Genomic DNA, 19108 nt, shown 5'->3' with positions numbered 1-19108 from the left:
AGACGGCTGTAGTCTTTGTGGATTTGACACGACACAGTATGGAAGGAGGGACTCCTCTATAAACTAACCAAACTAATCTCATGCCAAAGAATATTGCAACTAATAAACAACATGCTCTCTGATCGATACTTCCAGGTAATCCACGGTAATGACATAAGCAAACAGAGGAAATTAAATAATGGACTACCCCAACGATCAGTCCTTGCTCCGATGCTTTTCAACTTATATATATATATATATATATATATATATATATATATATATATATATATATATATATATTGGACCTACCTGACACTGATGGAAGAAAGTTTGGCTACGCTGACGATATAGCAATAGCAGTACAACACAAACAGTTTGAAATTACTTAAAACGTGCTGACAAACGACCTCAACAAACTATATGAATATTTCACAAAATGGTGTCTGATACCCAACTTAAATAAAACTGAGGTAAGCTGTTTTCACCTCAATAACAAACAGGCAAACCAAAAATTAGAGGTCAAAATGAGAAATGTAGCACTATCCTACCAACCCTACCCAAAATATCTGGGGGTTACCTTGGACAGGACTCTCTTATTTAAAAAACATCTACAAATAACTTCACAAAAAATAAGTAGTAGAAATAACCTTATCCAGAATCTTTGTGGTACCAACTGGGGCGCATCTGCGGACACACTACGAACATCTGTGCTTAGTTTGGTTTATTCTGTGGCAGAGTACTGTGCACCGGTCTGGCTAAATAGTCGTCACGTGAAAATAGTTGATACGCAGCTTAATATAGCAATGAGAATGATTAGCGGCTGCATCAAGACTATTCCATTATATTGGCTTCCGATCCTTAGCCATATTTCTCCGCCTATTCTACGAAGACAAAAGGCCTTGATAACGGAGTATTCGAAAGTAAATAGCAACTTGCAACTACCAATCCATGAAGACATCCCGAGTTTAGCAGCAAACCGATTCCCATCCAGAAAACCACCCATAAGAACAGCCCAAGAGCTAACAGCAGATGATTTCAATGTTATCTCCAGATGGCGCATGCTGTGGACTGAGGAAGCCCCACCTGAAGTATCCAACCTTATTGACCCAGTCCAAAAGCCTGATGGCTTCGACCAGCCACGAAACATATGGAAGAGCCTAAACCGAATTAGAACGGGACATGCAGTATGCGCACACAACCTACATAAATGGGGAAAACAGCCTACCTCCAGCTGCGACTGTGGAGCTCCAGATCAAACCATCTAACACATAGTGGAGACATGTGAATTGAGGGCATTACGAGGGGACCTAAAAGACTTTTTCAAAACTACGCCTGCAAGCCTTGAATGGATAGCTCAACTTGACTTAAGATATAACCTTATCTGTTTGTATTATCTTGTATTTTATCTGTATTTTGTCTATGTTCGTTTTTATATAATCTTATATTTGTATTTTTAAATTATGTACTTACATTTTTTACAATTATTACTGTATTTACTTCATGTATTGAGCCATACGCTAAATAAATAAAATAACCATGCAGTGCGGTTACGTCACAATCAGCTGGGAAGAAACACAGGAAGAGACACACGGGACGATGGTTTAATTAATTTATATTTATTTACATTATGTTTTGGAGTGATAATAAAAGTCGGTAGTATTTCCTATACTGTTGTTATTATTTACAACCCGGTCCGATACTTATTAGTTTCTGAGATACCTGCAGTGAAATAAAAATTGACACCTCGCAGTATGATAAAATGCACATACATGAAAATGGTGAATAATAATTTACATTTAGGATCGCTATCTTTGTTTCGTCCTGCTAGGGCACGTCTGGGGGCGCTGGACATGACAGTATGTGGGATATCGGTGGCTGGCAAGCGAGCCAAACAACAACAACAAAAGCTCCACTAGCTAAATGTGCTGCCTTGGAACATCAGCCACCGCCCAAGGAGGACGACCGAGGTAACAAATGAATGAAAATATTCTGCGCTCCTATTCTTCTTCTTGTAGTTCCTTCTCCTATCGGAGGTTGGCTATCATCACAGCTATCCATACCTTATTGGCGGCTGCTCTAAAAAGATCTACTGAGCTGCAACTATATCATTTTCTTAGATTTCTCAGCCAGGAAATTCTTCGTCTTTCTATGGATCTTTTACCCTTGATTATGAGCCTTAATATCTCATATTTCGCACCTCTGGTAATGTGGCCTAAATATTCCAGCTTTCTTGTTCTGATGTGCTTTATGACCTCGCAATCCTTTTGTAGCCTTCTTAACACTTCTGCATTTGTAACTCGTTGGGTCCATGGTATTTTCAAAATCCTTCTATAGCACCACATCTCAAATGATTCCAACTTCTTTATATTATCAACTTTTAGTGTCCAACTTTCCATTCCATACAACAAAGCCGAGAACACGTAGCATCTTAAGGTTCTTATCCTTAGATCCAGAGGAAGGTCTCGATTGACAAACATTGTTTTCATTTTTATAAATGCTTGTCTTGCAATTTCAATGCGTGTCCTTATTGGTTTTCTTAACGTTCATTTGTAGTCCATATTTACTGTACTAGAAGCCACGAAATAAAGGTAATTGATATGATAAATCAGCCCTGAGAATTTTGAATTAATGCCTTTTTTCCTTGTTTATTAAATTGCTTTATAATTAATTAATTAACTAAATAATTAAAAGTGAGCTTAATCATATCATAAGCAAGAAAAGCAGATCATAATACATATACTTAACTATAATATATATATATATATATATATATATATATATATATATACATATATATATATATATAAAAGTAGTCCAAAGTTTTTTGACTAGTTTGGAAAAAATATATGTAAATACTTTTTTCTTTTTGGGTGTGGTAGTCAATAAAAAATAGAGCTTTGCTAAGGCGTACTATTTATTCTGAATCCAAGCTTTCGGTGGTTTTTTGCCACCTTTATCAAGGTCTACAAAGAAAATTACTATGAAGTAACAAACTGAATGGTGCCAAAAAGGCTGTAAAAAACTATAAAAAACTTACCCGAATGTAAGATTCGTGGCATAAACAACAACGTTAAATAACATGATAAAACTGAGGTTGCAACTAAACTTAAATATGTTACTGTTAAAAAACACTTTAAAAATTACTAAAAACGTTAAAAGTTAAAAACAAAATGTAGGACGACATGTTGAAAACAGTCGTCGTTGCAGGCTTGATTTCAGTCACATTTCACGAGCAGAAAGAGAAAGTGAGTGGATAATTATTGTTTAAATAGTTTGGAGAAAATACAAAAAACAACTTTGAAAATAACGTCTAACAGAATACTGTTAGTGAATTTTTAGTACTGCCAACTGTATTACCAACTTGAAATTAAGCGGGAAATTAAAAATGTAAATTATAACATAAGCAATCGAAAGAAAATAGTATTTAGTAAATAGGTTTAGAAAAAACAACTCAAAACAAAACAAAACTGAATTAGTAATTGCAGTTTGATCGTAAATATTCAATTAATAATGATATTTCAAAAAAGGAAAGAACCAAAGAAAACTCTGAGATGCAAAATAGCTCAGTCAAAAGTCAATATAAAATTGTAAATTTTGCTAAGATTCTGGATCTCAGATCTCTTATTAAGATTGTTATTATCACTCTTGCTGATATGTACCATCTCTAAGAAAGTTCTCTTGAATTTATTTTTCTCTCTGGCTAATATTTTTACATTGTTGAAATCTATCTTATGGTCTAGATCGATAGTATGCTCTGCCAAAGCACAAGTAGGTTTGTTTAATCTACAATCACTCTTATGAGAAATAATACGGCTAGACAGATTCCTTCCAGTTTCACCAATGTACGTGGATGGACATTCAGTACATTGAATGCAATAAACAACATCTGTAGTCTCTAGAGTGGTTAGGGGTTGTTTTATTTTGCTATACAGCTGACGTATGGTTTTGATGTTCTTGTTAGCTATTTTGATATTCTTAAAGTCTTTAAAAATCTTAGTGAGTTCAACGGTTAGTTTCGGAATATATGGAAGGGCATAAAAATACACACTTGTTGGAGCAGAAATATTTTGTGCTGAGGGCACTGATTGTGACATAGTAAGTATGTTGTTTCTATTAACAAAGGGGACATTAAAAATTAATTTATTTATCAGTCTTAGAGGATATGAATTTTCAACAAAAATATTGCGTAAGAGGTTGAGATCATGTTGGAGATTTTGTTTTGAGTTGTTTTTTCTAAACCTATTTACTAAATACTATTTTCTTTCGATTGCTTATGTTATAATTTACATTTTTAATTTCCCGCTTAATTTCAAGTTGGTAATACAGTTGGCAGTACTAAAAATTCACTAACAGTATTCTGTTAGACGTTATTTTCAAAGTTGTTTTTTGTATTTTCTCCAAACTATTTAAACAATAATTATCCACTCACTTTCTCTTTCTGCTCGTGAAATGTGACTGAAATCAAGCCTGCAACGACGACTGTTTTCAACATGTCGTCCTACATTTTGTTTTTAACTTTTAACGTTTTTAGTAATTTTTAAAGTGTTTTTTAACAGTAACATATTTAAGTTTAGTTGCAACCTCAGTTTTATCATGTTATTTAACGTTGTTGTTTATGCCACGAATCTTACATTCGGGTAAGTTTTTTATAGTTTTTTACAGCCTTTTTGGCACCATTCAGTTTGTTACTTCATAGTAATTTTCTTTGTAGACCTTGATAAAGGTGGCAAAAAACCACCGAAAGCTTGGATTCAGAATAAATAGTACGCCTTAGCAAAGCTCTATTTTTTATTGACTACCACACCCAAAAAGAAAAAAGTATTTACATATATATATATATATATATATATATATATATATATATATATATATATATATACTTCGCATTTATTATTTTATTTTATAAACTAACGGCTCCATCTATCCTCCGCTCATTTCCCCCCTTTATCGGTCCCTTATGACCGAGAGAGCGGTAAAAAAGTTTTGAAGTTAGAGAAAATGATAAGAATTCTGACCCGCCTATTACGCAAACGATACTAACTCGAAAAACTTTGGAGTTTTTAAATTAAACAATTTTCCAAATTACGGTGGATCTATTTTAATTATGAGGAAAGTTGAAAGAATGAGAATCTGATTAAAATAATTGCAACATGTTATATGTTAACACAAATGATTTATTTGAAATTATAGAGATATTTGATGACAGAAAATCACTGACAAGATGGTAATGTCTGATATTTACCATGTTAAACATATAACGGTTAAGTGCCTGGGCCTCAATTGTTTAATATATTTTTTGTTTGTTTTGTTTTATATAATTTTATGTTGAAGATGGATATTTAGTAATTAGTTTTTCTTGGTATTGTTTTTAAATTTGTTTTTGGATCTTACGAAAGGTTGATATCTGATATATTAGAATATCTTATTACCTTTATCTGAAGATATTTAAGTTCTTGGTGAATCAAAGCTTTAATCTAAAAGAGGTTCGACAACAAGTCACTAAAGTGTATTCGAAAGCTATAAACATAGACGTAGCGTATTCCCTAGGGCGTCTACAAACATAGATATAATATGATAGATCCGATAGCGTTATATAAATGTCTGCGAGGCATTTACGGCGAACAGGTAGTTTACCGTTTCTGTACACTCTACAAACTAATGCTACAGCGTAAACCTCTTCAACTTAGAACTAAAGGCTTTGCAGTAACGTTGGAGGAGAGTGCATTATTTGGGAGCAGGTGTTGATTCTTTTTCATATTAACTAGTTAAGGGCGAATAACGATATATCTGTTCTTGACTCAGTCTATGTTTGTTCTAATTTTCTTAGAATAAACTTCGTAAAAGTTTTTCTTGCTACTTTTCATTTCAAGTTCCAAATAATTAAACAATTATCCGATATTTATATACTGGCGGCACCACACTTCAGTATGTGTTATTCGTTATACGCCGCATATTGGACCGCATAAGACGAAGAGTGGAGGGTAGTCTCCTTCTGTCTAAAATTATTCACATAGCGAAATATTAATATACAAGGTGGATCAAAACTCGGAATGAGTATTTTCTGAGTTTTCTTAAATCCATCCATCCAATGACACTACAGCCCAAATCGGGCCTTGGCCTCCTTCAACTGGCTTCTCCAATCATCTCGATTTACCGCTATTCTTTTCCATTAACGCGTTCCCAGGCAGTTCCTGGCATTCTCATCGACTTCATCTTCCCATCTCTTTTTAGGTCTTCCAACAGGTCTTTTTCCCTGCATTCTTGCATTTAAAAATTTTCTGGGGATTCTATTCTCATGCATGCGGACCACGTGCCCTGCCCACCGTAATCTCTGCAGTTTAGTGTGTTGTGCTAGAGTTGGTTCGCTATATTGCTCGTAGTTATACGTAGCTCGTAGCTCTATTATACCTAATTCGCCAGTTGTTGTTTTCACTTATTGGGCCCAGGATCCTAGGTAATATTTTTCTTTCAAACACATCTAATGCATTGGCAGATTTCTGTGTCACCACCCATGTTTCACAACCATAACTTACTATGGGCCTGATTATTGTTTTATAGACCCGGAGTTTTGTTTTCCGGTGTACGTCTCGCGATTTGAATATGTGGCCCATCGCCAAATAGGCTTTATTTGCCAGCATAAGCCTTTTATTTATCTCCGGTTCTTCTTCATTGCTTGCGACCAGATCCATTCCTAGATATGTGAATCTATTTACATGTTCTATATCGTCAATAAAGTGTTGTTGCACCGGTCTATTTGATCTGGTTTGTATGAGTAGTTTTGTTTTATTTGTATTTATTGCTAGCCCTACTGCTTCTGCACTCTGTTTCAACTCAACGTAGGTTTCTTCCGCTGCGTTCACTGTTCTGCTCATTATGTTTATATCATCTGCGTATGCTGCTAGTTGGGTAGACTTGTTTGTAAGTATGTTACTTCCGCTCACCGTCAACCGTCTAATTACATATTCCAGAACAAGATTAAAGAGCGTTGGAGCTAGTCTGTCGCCTTGTTTCAGTCTTGTTATCGTAAACGCATCAGTGATCTGTCCCTGAATACATACCTGTGCTTCTGTTTTTGTCATTGTTATTTGCACTAGTCGTATTAATTTCGATGGTATGCCAAATTCTTCCAATATCTTCTTCTTCCTATGCCATCCCCATTAACGGAGGTTGGCGACCACATTTTTAAAAGCTTCTCTGTCTTTTGCAACGTGGAATAATTCGTCTACAGTCATATTTGTCCAGTCTGGAATATTTCGCAGCCATGACTTCCTCTTTCTACCTATTCCCTTTTTGCCATCGACTCTACCCTGCATGATGACCTGCAGAAGACTATATTTATTATTTCTCAGTATGTGTCCAAGGTATGCAGTCTTGCATACTTTTATCGTTCTCAACAATTTTTTGTCTCGACCCATCCTTCTCAGCACTTCCTCATTGGTGACCCTGGCAATCCATGGAATTCTCAACATTCTCCGGTATATCCAAAGTTCAAAGGCTTCAATCTTCTTAACTATTTGCGCTTTTAGTGTCCATGTTTCTACCTCGTACAATAGTTGCGACCAGACGTAACATTCAACAAACCTTAGTCTCAGCGCAGTATTCAGATTTTTGTCACAGAACAATTGTTTGAATTTTAAGACCCGGATCTCTTGGTCTGGATCTAATTCTGTGTTGATGTAAGCTCCCAGATATTTATATTTTGTCACTCTCTCTATTTGCTGTCCACCAAGAGTTAGTTGTTCATTATTTATTGGACTCCTTGATACTATCATAAATTTGGTCTTATCTGTGTTGATATCAAGTCCCATTTGAATGCATTCACTATTTATTGCATCTAGTAAAGTTTGTAGTTCTTCTATACTCTCAGCCATAATTACCGTGTCATCTGCATATCTCTTCCAATATATTAGGTAGAATTGTTTTATCTATTGAATCATAGGCTTGTTTAAAATCTACAAAGAGATTGTAAACGTCCATGTCATATTCCCATGCTTTGGCTAGTATTTGTTTAACTGTAAATAGTTGGTCAATGGTAGATCTATTTTGCCTAAACCCTGCTTGATATTCCCCGATGATTTTTTCCGTGACAGGTTGGAGTCTTCGATTAATGATGTTTGTGAGTATTTTGTATCCCGAACAAAGTAAAGAGATGCCTCCATAATTCTGACACAACAGTTTGTCTCCTTTTTTATGAATAGGGCAGATTATACTTTTCTTCCATTGTTGAAGAATTTCTTCTTCTATCCATATCTCTCGTATTAGCTGGTACATCTGTTGTGTCAAATTCCTTCCTCCTTGCTTGAGTAGTTCTGCCGGTATTTTATCTATTCCCGGTGCTTTATGGCTTTTTTGTATGTGGATTTCCGTTTGGACCTCCTCTAGCGTTGGGGGTCTAGTTAATTCATTTTCTTCTCCATCTTCCTCCAGTTCTTGTTGTACCTCCTGTCGTGCCTGCTGCTGCCTCTGTTGTTGTAATGGTGGTTGTGTCCCTTTGTTTAGTAATTCCTTAAAATATGTCATCCAAGTTCTCTTAATTTCGTCCATATCGCTAATGATTTCACCCTTCTTATTTTTGCAGAGGCTAGTCCTCGGTTTGTATCCCTGTCTTAGATGTTTTATAAATTGGTATGCGCTACGTGTTTCCTTTTCCTTAAACTCTCTCTCTATGTTTAGTATCCGTTGGTTTTCATACTTTCTCTTTTTCTGCCTGCACAGTTTATCTGCTCTTTGTCTTTTGTTCTCATGTTCTGTTTTTCTCTCTCTAGTACGTCTGAGTATGTAATTCTTATGTGCTTCATTTCTTTCCTGTATAGCTTGTTTGCATTCTTCATCGAACCATGTTTCTTCTCTCCATTGTGTCTTTGTTCCTAAGACTTCTTTCGCTGTGTTGAGTATGATACTGCTTATGGTGTTCCATTGTTTTTCTATTGTGGAGTCTGCTCTGTTTTCTTTTTTCTTGTACCTAAGAGACTTTTAGGTTATCTAAGTTTAGTTTTTCTTGTTTTGGATATTTTTCCTTTACCTGTCGGCTGATTTTGCATCTAAACCGTGTCTGTACTAGCAGATGGTCTGAGTCACAGCTTGCGCTACGTTTGCTTTTTACATCTAATATACTCGAGTTTTCTTAAATAGAACACTTTAGTATTGTAATGAAAAGTTAATTTATTATATTTTATTATTTGTTACGCATTTCCTATACCTAACTGCTGTATTTGTGAGTTATTCATGATTTTTTGTGCCAAACATTAATAGCAACAAAAATTAGGTGAAATTTTATCAGGTTTGCCGTAAAAATATTCAATCAAAACAATCCACACGATGATGGATAGGTCAAATGCTGAACCATGGTTTGTATTGGGTTTATCTTGTCTTTTTACTGGCCACATTTCTAGTGCTTCTTTAGCCACAATGTCAATAGCGTTTTTTAAATTCACCTAGTATTTGTCTATGTTGCCTATATTTGATGCTGCTGAATATTTTCTTATTTCTATTGCTAAACCATTCTAGTTTATAATGTATTTGACTCATTCCATAAAGACACAATCCACACAAAGACACAATTCCACAATCATTCGAGCTGTGGGTGTATAATACAAAAGAATTCTGAAAATATCATGGACAGAACATCACAAACAAAGAGGTTCTGGGAAGAATGAACAAAGAAATGGAAATTTTAAATACAATAAAAACAAGAAAATTAGAATATCTCGGACATATTACACGTAGAGAGAAATACACCTTACTCCAACTGATTATGCAGGGAAAGATCCAAGGAAAGGGAAGCATAGGGAGGCGTAGAATGGCATGGCTTTGCAACCTGAGAGAGTGGTACGGATGTACATCAAATAAACTTTTGAGAGCAGCTGTCTCAAAAGTCCAAATAGCTATGATGATTGCCGACCTCCGCCGCGGAGATGGCACTTGAAGAAGATAAAGACACTAAATTATGTTTTCATCTATATCTTTATTCCGTTAAGTTTTTGTTGTTGAAAATTACGCTAGATTAAAATTATCTCGGTATTTGCGCACCTGTAAACAAAATGGTCCTTACTGTAAATCTAATTTCAAGGAGTTTTTAGTATTGCGACATCAAAGATAAGAATACTCGTACTAAGTATGGGTTTCCGCAGTCGTTTGATGCATGATGAAAAACAATCTTTTCGACGAACTATTCTCTTTATTAGTTTACTCGGATAATCTCTGCTCTCTATTACCGTCCCAACAACTCAGATTCAAGCATCCATCTCCCTTTGTAATTTCTGCAGACAAGAAGGTTAAAAACAGTGTTTCGTGGGGAGTGGAAAGCAACTAAATCACGCCGAATTTATTTACAAAACTTTTTATCTCGTCGTTTCCCGCAGAGTGTGCAGCATACTCGTGTGATGTGAGATTCATGAGAGGATTTTCTCGTCCCCAGGCTGGGGCAATTGCTGTTGTAGCCATCCATCTTCGCGCTGCTTTTTAGCGAGAACAACTTTAAGAGTGTTAAGATTTCGGAAAATTGAATACGCCGATTTTTAGGGGACTTATTTCTTGGAAAAGTCGTACGAAGGTTGGGATAAGAAACATTTTTTATGTGTTCCCTTTTGATTTAAAAGGTTGTTTCGAGGGATTTTGTGACGTCATTGCAAGTTTTTTCTTTTGTTCGCAAGTATTCGACTACAACTAAATAATTAATTTTTTATTATTATTAGCGTAAAGCAATATGATAGGCAATATTTTGGATTCATTTTAAATAAATACTTACTTTATTTTATTTTTGACAAACATAGTCTGTGCAGAATTTGTCAGGTAAGTAAAAAAACAAACAAATATATAAACACAATAAACAAAATAACAACAAAAACAGTTGCATTTAAATTGAAGAAATTCTTTAACTGAATAAAAAATGTTTTTTTGAAATATATATTTCCCCTGCACATTGGGGCCCGTGAGGTATCTTTATATTTTTTAGGTTGTGGACTTGTCCATAGGTTTTAAAATTTTTTAGAATATTAAATACAAATATAAGTATTTAAAATTTTTAATTACGATACCGGCAATTGACCGCATTAGTATTTTTGTGCAATAAATATATCAATAACATGGGCAACATGGCTACTTGTTCCCCAAAAACAAATCCAGTATCTTATGTTTTCTTAATTTAAGAAATTCATCTTGAATTTGAGTCAAATTCAAGTAACTATAACTATTCACCGGCTTTTAAGTATAAGAAACAAAGCGCAGAAAAAAACAAAGTTGGAGTACTACTCTCACCGGCGATTACACTTTCATCCAAAATAATGAGTGTCATAAAAGAAGGTATACATTTTCGTCCAATCCCCTAAAATTGAGGTATACAAGTTCGGCCAAAGGGTCAGGTAAATTTTCGTAATGCTTTCCGAAGAAGCAATTAATATTAAATATATAAATATGTACGAATCTTGGAGTTTATTCATTTGTGAAAATATTCTCAAAGTGTTTATAGTGCTATAGTCTTGAATTGTGTTATGAAAATCATTTATTTTTGAAACGTTATAGAGAATTTCGACAAAAAGGTGGTGGTGAAAAAAAATGCAACGAAAAGAGATGCCGAAAAGTTAAAAAGTGGGGAACGCTGGAGATGTCGTACCAAAGGTTGTAACGCTGCCGTCTACACAATTGGGGATGATGTAGTAATTTCTAGACAAAACTTAAATCATTCTCATGAAAGTCTGGAGGCCAACTGCATTCAACAACAGTTTGTAAGAGTAGCAGCTAAGCGTAAAACTGCAGAAGATATAAGTAATCAACCCAGGAAAATTTTACATCTCGTTTAAAGTGAAGAAGAAAATACCAATTTAACTATTATGAATTTGAAATCAGTGAAACGACGTATTTACAATGTAAGAAGAAAATTACTCCCAGTTTTACCAAAAACGTTAGAAGAAGTACTGGAATCACTAGAAAAATTAGAGGACCCTATCATCAATATTGCTCAAAATTTTATTATCAAACGTTTACAATTCATGGATACTACAATGGCCACTACATTCCACTAGTATTTTGTTTATTGCCAGATAAATTATCATCTACATATGAAACATGTTTCAATTTGATAAGGACCAAATGTTCAGAGCTAACTTTAAATTTTCTTCCAAAATATATTGTCATTGATTTTGGAAAATCAATTCATAAGGCTGTTAAATCAGTTTGGGGTCAATCTAAAATAATCGGATGTAGATTCCATCTTTCGTAGGCTTGGTGGCGTAAAATTCAAGAACTTGGCTTAACAAATGATTACAAAAACAGAACTGAAGTGGGAAAATGGGTTGGTTATTGCTTTGGTCTTCTTTTTCTAGATCACTAAGAAGTCGGTGATTGTTTAGTTTTTGATCTGATCGAAATTATGCCCGAGAAGGTCGAACTAAATGCTTTTGTTGATTATTTAATTGAAACATATTTATGTTGATGAAAACTTAACATTTCCACCGATACTCTGGGCTGCAAAATCATCATAAACTACGGGAACAACCAATGCATGTGAATCTTTCCATTCTGATTTACAGAAATCTTTTAATACATACCATCCACATATATTCGTGTTTTTAGAGGCTATCAATCAATATCAAAATGAGATCTACATTAGATTTCAAAGTATTCATAAATGTAACAGACCTAATAACAAAACTGTAGTTCGTAAGAAATTTTTGAAAGTAAAAAAGAAAATTTTAATAAAAAAACTATTACTAGGCTGAAATATGTTAAATATACATCCCATTATTTTAGTTTTTAAGTAAGTTTATTATTATTTGCTATTTATATTGTAAGTTGTAAATGAAATTCACTAATCTAAGATAATAAATTTTATAACGCAGTAAGACAACTTTTTTTTTAATTATGGGATTGATCCCCGCTGAGCTCGACCCCTGGACGAAAGTGTATATGCAAAAACATTTAACTTGGACGAAAGTGTTATTTCTTCAGGTAAAAATTTAAGGTAAAACTGAACTCATTACGATATTCCGGACGAAAGTGTATCTGCTCACTCTCACGTGTATAACAAACTGAATGTACCGATTACAACCTCCGAAAAGTGAGATTTGAGTATATTTTTCATCGTAGCTACATCAGTACCAGGTGAACTCTGTATACATGTAATTCGAATAATTAAGGGACACCGTTTATGCTAGTAGTGGCTCCTTCGGTGATAGTATTTACAATTTGGGGTCTGACTATCTTTCTTTTTCCTTCTTAATTTATTCCTTTACACCTTAGTACATTTTTCTTTAGATTCTGTTAATGGTAGATTTATGATTTCTTTACATTTTCTCGGTGGTTATATTTAAGAAAATTCTGTTTGTCTGTTATTTTGTTGTGGTTTTGTTGTTTCTATTTACAAAGAGAAATCCCCTCGTTTTTGCTAGTCTGGGTGCTACATGTGTTAATTTAGTTTTTGTAGAAATTTTATAGTTCTGGTTTTTTGTATACTTAACACGTTCCCATGGGACCAACAGTATTGCCTTTATGGACGGTGTTGGTTCCATGGGTCTAACACCTTTTTAAATGCTTTTTTATGCTTGTTAGGCTGCTGGTTCATATTAACCCTTAATTTGGATTTGTATCTTATAGGCTACGTCATTTTTAAATATTCAAATTGTCTATCTCTTAAATCATTTACTCACTATTGTCTGTGAATTGTGTTGCCTATAAGTCTACTAAACTCAGAAAGCTAATACTATTGCCATCTATAGTGATCATTCAAAGTTAGTCACAATTGTTTATAAGATAGTTGCCTAGTGAACGCCGATTAGAAAAAGGCTGGTGTGTTTATTCAGTATTAGTGTTAAAATAAGTATTTTGTTTAAATACAAGAGGTGAAGTTGTAGTATGATGATGTGTTGTGATCATACATATATGAATATTTATATATAAATATCCAAAAGTGACAATACCGAACCATTTTCCTATAATCCTGTATGATGTATTCTATAATCTATTTTGCCAAAGATACAGCATAAAGGAGCATTTTTGTTTTGTATCCTATAATCAATAAAATCAAACCCAAAAAATGTTTTAAAATATTTGTTAGAGCTGGCATTTCAGGGTTTGTGTACGATTTCATAATTTCTGGGGGGATGATACTTTTAGGCAGCATACTTTTCACAAGAAGAAGAATCCTTGGGATTGATAGGGGCTAAAGTTGTTCTTTCTCTCTAAACACAATCAATGAAATCACCGGCGCTCTTTGTTATCTATGTCGATAATTTCTTTTCAACTTTTGATTCAACTTTTGATTTTGATTTTAATTTGTTTTACATTCTTCTCCATGATTATGGAATTTTAGCCCTGGGAACAATGAAAAAGGATCGATTAAAAAGTTGTGTTTTAGAAGATGATAACTCTCTGAATGAAAAAGAAAGAGTGTTGTTTTGTTCAAGAAGTGACAACATTAATAAAATAAATGTTGTGAAATGATTTGACAACAAACCTGTTATCCTAGATATCTTCTACAGCTGTCCAAACAATTAAAAGGTATGATAAAAGTCAGCGAACAGAAATTGAAATCCCTTGTCCCTCTCTCATGAAACACTACAATTCTCACATGGGTGGAGTAGGTCTGATAGACATGCTGGTAAGCCTTTAGAATTCCCCTAAAAACTCGTCGCTGGTACTTCTCCATGTTTGCACAAATGCTAAATATTTGTATAAATAACGCATGGATTCTGTATAGAAAAGATAAAAATATTTTACAACACACGTCCAAAGATTATACTCTCAAATATTTTAGACAGTGCATAGCAGAGGCTCTAACAGCAAAGGGCAGAAAAAATAAGAGTGTTTGCCGAGCGAAACCAGGAAATTAAAAAAAATTAAAAAGTGCGTTCTGTCGAGACCATCAGATAAAATACGATTTAGTAAAATTGATCATTTTCATATTTATGATACGAAAGGCAGGTGTAGGTATTGCAAAACAGGAGAGACACACTGGTTATGTTTATTCATAATAACACTGTAACGAAATTATATTGCTTACCATAGGGTAAGAACATGGGGGTAGAAAAATTGGGGGCAGAAACTATGGGGGCGAAGATAAGGCAAGCAAAATAAACGCTACTAGTGCGAACGACACTCAGTTGGTTGTTGAAGAGCTGGGGTCGTGGATAAGTGAAATAAATGGGTCGGATTGGGGCAGCTACAAAAAAAATGAAAGGGTACTTACATAAATCTCCTGGACAAAATGAAATAAGATATGGCAGACAAGGTTACCTCTAGCTATTTAAATTTGGACGCCACTTCCTGCTGGAAAAAGAAAGAAAATTTCTTCTTCCCTAAAATCAAAAATACATACAAGGGTTAGGAGATTTTCTAAACTAAAATAAACAAAGGATCAGAGAAACAAATCAAACGTTTATTTTTGTCTCATACAAACAGTTATCAAACATAAAAATGGCACAAAAAATATACTATATAAATAGTTGCCAAATACAGAATAAAAAACTTACATGTGTCCGTTTACAAACTTCGTTTACAAAGGGGTTGGAGATACTACAAAACTTACAAATGTTATCGCACAGAGATTAACCTTTTTTTAAACAAACAAAACAAATGAATATCGAAAAGAACAAAGCTAGCTGTCATATGTTAACATTATATTAAAAAAAACAATTAAAATGACAGCTGTTAAACCATAAAATTTACAATTTATTATTTATTACAAATCCTTTAAATTTTAATGAAAGCAATTATTGTTTTAGCAAAAAAATGTCTGTCTTTACTTTAAAATTAAAATGTTAATTGTTACCTGATTTCACTGTTTAGCACTTAACTTTCAAAAAAAAAACTTGTTAACATCTATGGGACTGGAGCTGCAAAGGACATAACTCTCAACTTGAATAAAAATAAACCATTTCCATACGTAGGCAGGAACGATTGGAACAGAAACTTGATGGAGGAAATCAAGCTGTCGACGGGGACATTCTATATAAACATTTTCCAAATTTCATCAGTGCCGGTGTACTGCACAAATCTTATGGGTGATTACTCTGATCTAAACTGCCACATTGTATAGAGTATCATCACCTTAACCGGTCTTAAGATATTACACAAAAAAAAATTGAATCGACTCGCGATTCAAAATCTCTTCTGTCTGCTCTGCTTGGGGCTTAAATGTCGACTCCCCGATGCCTTACATTTTACAAATTTCAACGCAAAATAAATTTTCCTTTACGTCTCACAGCTAGTTTTTGCCTACAAACTTAAAACAAACAATCTACCCTTTTTTGACCTCGTTCTTAGCAACGAACCGACAAAAAACTTCTTGAGTATTTACTTTTAAATTGGTTAACTGGAAATTTTTTACCTCACAATACATACAGAGAATAGGGGAATATTAATGTAAACAAAGACAAAAAAATATTCTCAGTTAATACGTCTTAGAAAAACCGTATACCTGACTTGCAATATTATATTAGGGGACTCGAAACAACTTTTAAATATTCCAGTTTATTGCGTTTTAACGACAAAAGACAAAAACAGCTGAATACCAAAACTTGATATTTAGAATCTCAACTTAAAATGCCATAATATATTGATCGTTTTAAAATTCATTTGCAAACAGAAAAACGAAAATATTCCACCAAATTTAAAACGCTACAACACATAAGTAAGTTTTACAACAGTTTTGTTTGTTTTTGACTAGAATGAAAATTAATATCTTACTGTATTACTTTTTGCTTCCATTTTTTATTAAAAAACTAGTTTTACGTTTTCTTTTAAAAAAAAACGCACCGAGTATCGATCAAGTAAAGATCAAGCTCACCAAAGACATATTTATAAAATAAGTAGAAGAGAAGACATAGGAAATATGAAGATAACAACGGGAAGAAATTAAATGATAAAAGGAAGATAATTATTGAAAATAGTTAAAAAAAAATCGAAATAAATTTGAATATTAGTCACCATATAAAAAGGATTTAAAAGAAAACAGCTAAAGTATATTCTTTTACCAAATTCCCATCAGTAAACATGAGCACGTGTTGATATTCGCCGTCTCATTCGTCAAGAGGCTATAAAAATTAATTTATTACCGTAAGCGAGACATATTCTCATGTTACAGATCCTAATTTGCCATCATTTTAAATTCAAATTGTATCGTGTTGATTTTTAAGTTAATTATATTGTGTTATATTTATGTTATAGTTATTGTTAAGTTATTTACTGGTCGTGTTATTTTTTAGAGTTTAGTTTAATTGTGATATAATGATTAAATTTCAAGAAATTCTTACACTAACAGTATCAAAATTAAATATTTTTAAAAATCATATGATACATAGGTCGTACATCAGTACGACCCTGTTTGGCTTACACGTGGTTATGTTGACGATTGGGCATTTGTAGAATGAATAGGGTTTAAAGCTTTCATTGCAATATTTACGTTCAAAATATAAAAAGGCTATTCATGCCAACGTTTATTTATACCGAAAAATAAAACAAATTTTTCTAAAATTTTTACAATTGAAATATGTATTATAATATTTCTGTTTTCAATTCCGGGCTGTTTTCGTACGTTTAAACATATTTCATCCTTTGTCTAGATGGCCGAGGACCTCATTTAAAACCTGTCATTTTAAATTTAGATCATTTATTTCTTGGACCGTTACCAATACCATGTGATCTCACCCCTAATCGATCACGAAGTATTTGCATATTACGAGAAATATTGCTGGACATTCTGACACTTTCAACCATCATGTAAAATATGCTGCTGGAATTTTATTATGCCCCGATAGAAAATAAAAATGGTAATAGCAGCAATATATAAGTTTATAAAATATATCCAGGAAGGATTTGGAATTTTCCTCTATTATTGATTGAAATTGATATAGATGGAAGTGTGTTTGAGCATTATTGATCCACATTAAATAATCATAATATGTAAAATGTGCATTCTTTATCATCTAAGTTATTATTTATCATCTTCTAACAAATCAGTTGTCACTTCACAGACGCAGAGATACAATTTATATTAGATAGTGTTGCCCAAACCACAATGGCCGCAGCCATTCCCTAGACCAAATCAAATGCTTTTGCAACAACAGCCATTTACAGACATTCCAACAGGGATATCTCAACCCTTAAAATTTCAACAAAACCAACAAGTCACTCCATATGCACAAACTTCTAAAGGTTCTTGAAAAAATAATTAAGAGTTTACAAGAAACTCTCAAAAAAACGTGAAATTTCGGAAAAATTGGGATTTGACCATTCAAGTGAATGTAATTCCATTTCATCCTTTGATGTAAGACCTGTGCTAATTTTAACCTTAAAGTTTATAATTTTTAAAAACTTTTCCTTAATTTTGAAAGAAAAAAAGGAATGTTTTTGACATGATGGTTTTTCAAGATTTTCGATAATTAGACTATCCTTGATAGTTACCGGAATCATATTTAACAGAAAATTTTACATCGAAAGTATATTTTTGGATATTATTTTGAGCATCTAGAGCGTTTTATTTTTTAAATTCAATTAAATTCATAAAGCGACTCTGTATGAGATTTTAAAATACGAAATATATATTTTCGAATGCTCTGAAGCTTCAAATTGCCTTGAGTTGAGTTTATAATGCTTCCTCTTAAAAATCTATATAAGGCGCTATTAGCTCTTACCATTTTTAACACGTTAACCCCCGGACCATCATGATAGTTTTCTGTCAGACCGGAACATTTTTTTAATAATTTTGAAATAACAATGTGTATAACTATTTATTTCTATTCTAAAATAAAAAAAATATATTTTTTTAAGTAAAAAACGGCATGTACCAACACGGTACACACAATTATTTTTGTAATTTGTTTTAATGTGGACCATGTGTGCCATATTGGCTTACACCAGGAAAATAATCAAAAAGCTTCTCCCTAAGATATTTTAAGTTTAAAAATACAAAAGCAATTTATTTTTTCAAAAAACATGTATGAATAATCACAAAACACTTGGTCGTTAAAAACAAAACGTCCCGTTTATCTTTCCATTTTCCGATAACAACTTTTGTATTACTCTGTAGATATTTCATGTCACCTCTTTTTAATTTTGCATCGACTACCGCTGTTGGATTATGTTTCCTATTGGCACGTAATGTTCCGACTAAATGAGTTTTCCTCTTATTTAA

At 33.3% G+C, this 19108-nt stretch overlaps 1 protein-coding gene across 1 annotated transcript; it reads left to right on the top strand.

The window, feature by feature from the left end:
- Nucleotides 1-506: 506 nt before the first annotated feature.
- On the top strand, nt 507-1247 carry LOC140451287 (uncharacterized). Its single transcript, XM_072545032.1, has one exon. The coding sequence runs from the start codon at nt 507-509 to the stop codon at nt 1245-1247; it is 741 nt and encodes a 246-aa protein (XP_072401133.1).
- The last annotated feature ends 17861 nt before the right edge of the window (nt 1248-19108 follow it).

Source organism: Diabrotica undecimpunctata, chromosome 9 (genome assembly GCF_040954645.1).
Source record: "Diabrotica undecimpunctata isolate CICGRU chromosome 9, icDiaUnde3, whole genome shotgun sequence".
Classification (NCBI taxonomy): Eukaryota; Metazoa; Arthropoda; class Insecta; order Coleoptera; family Chrysomelidae; genus Diabrotica; species Diabrotica undecimpunctata.
Note: the sequence above shows the minus strand (reverse complement) of the source record. Positions and strands in the feature narration are given on the sequence as shown.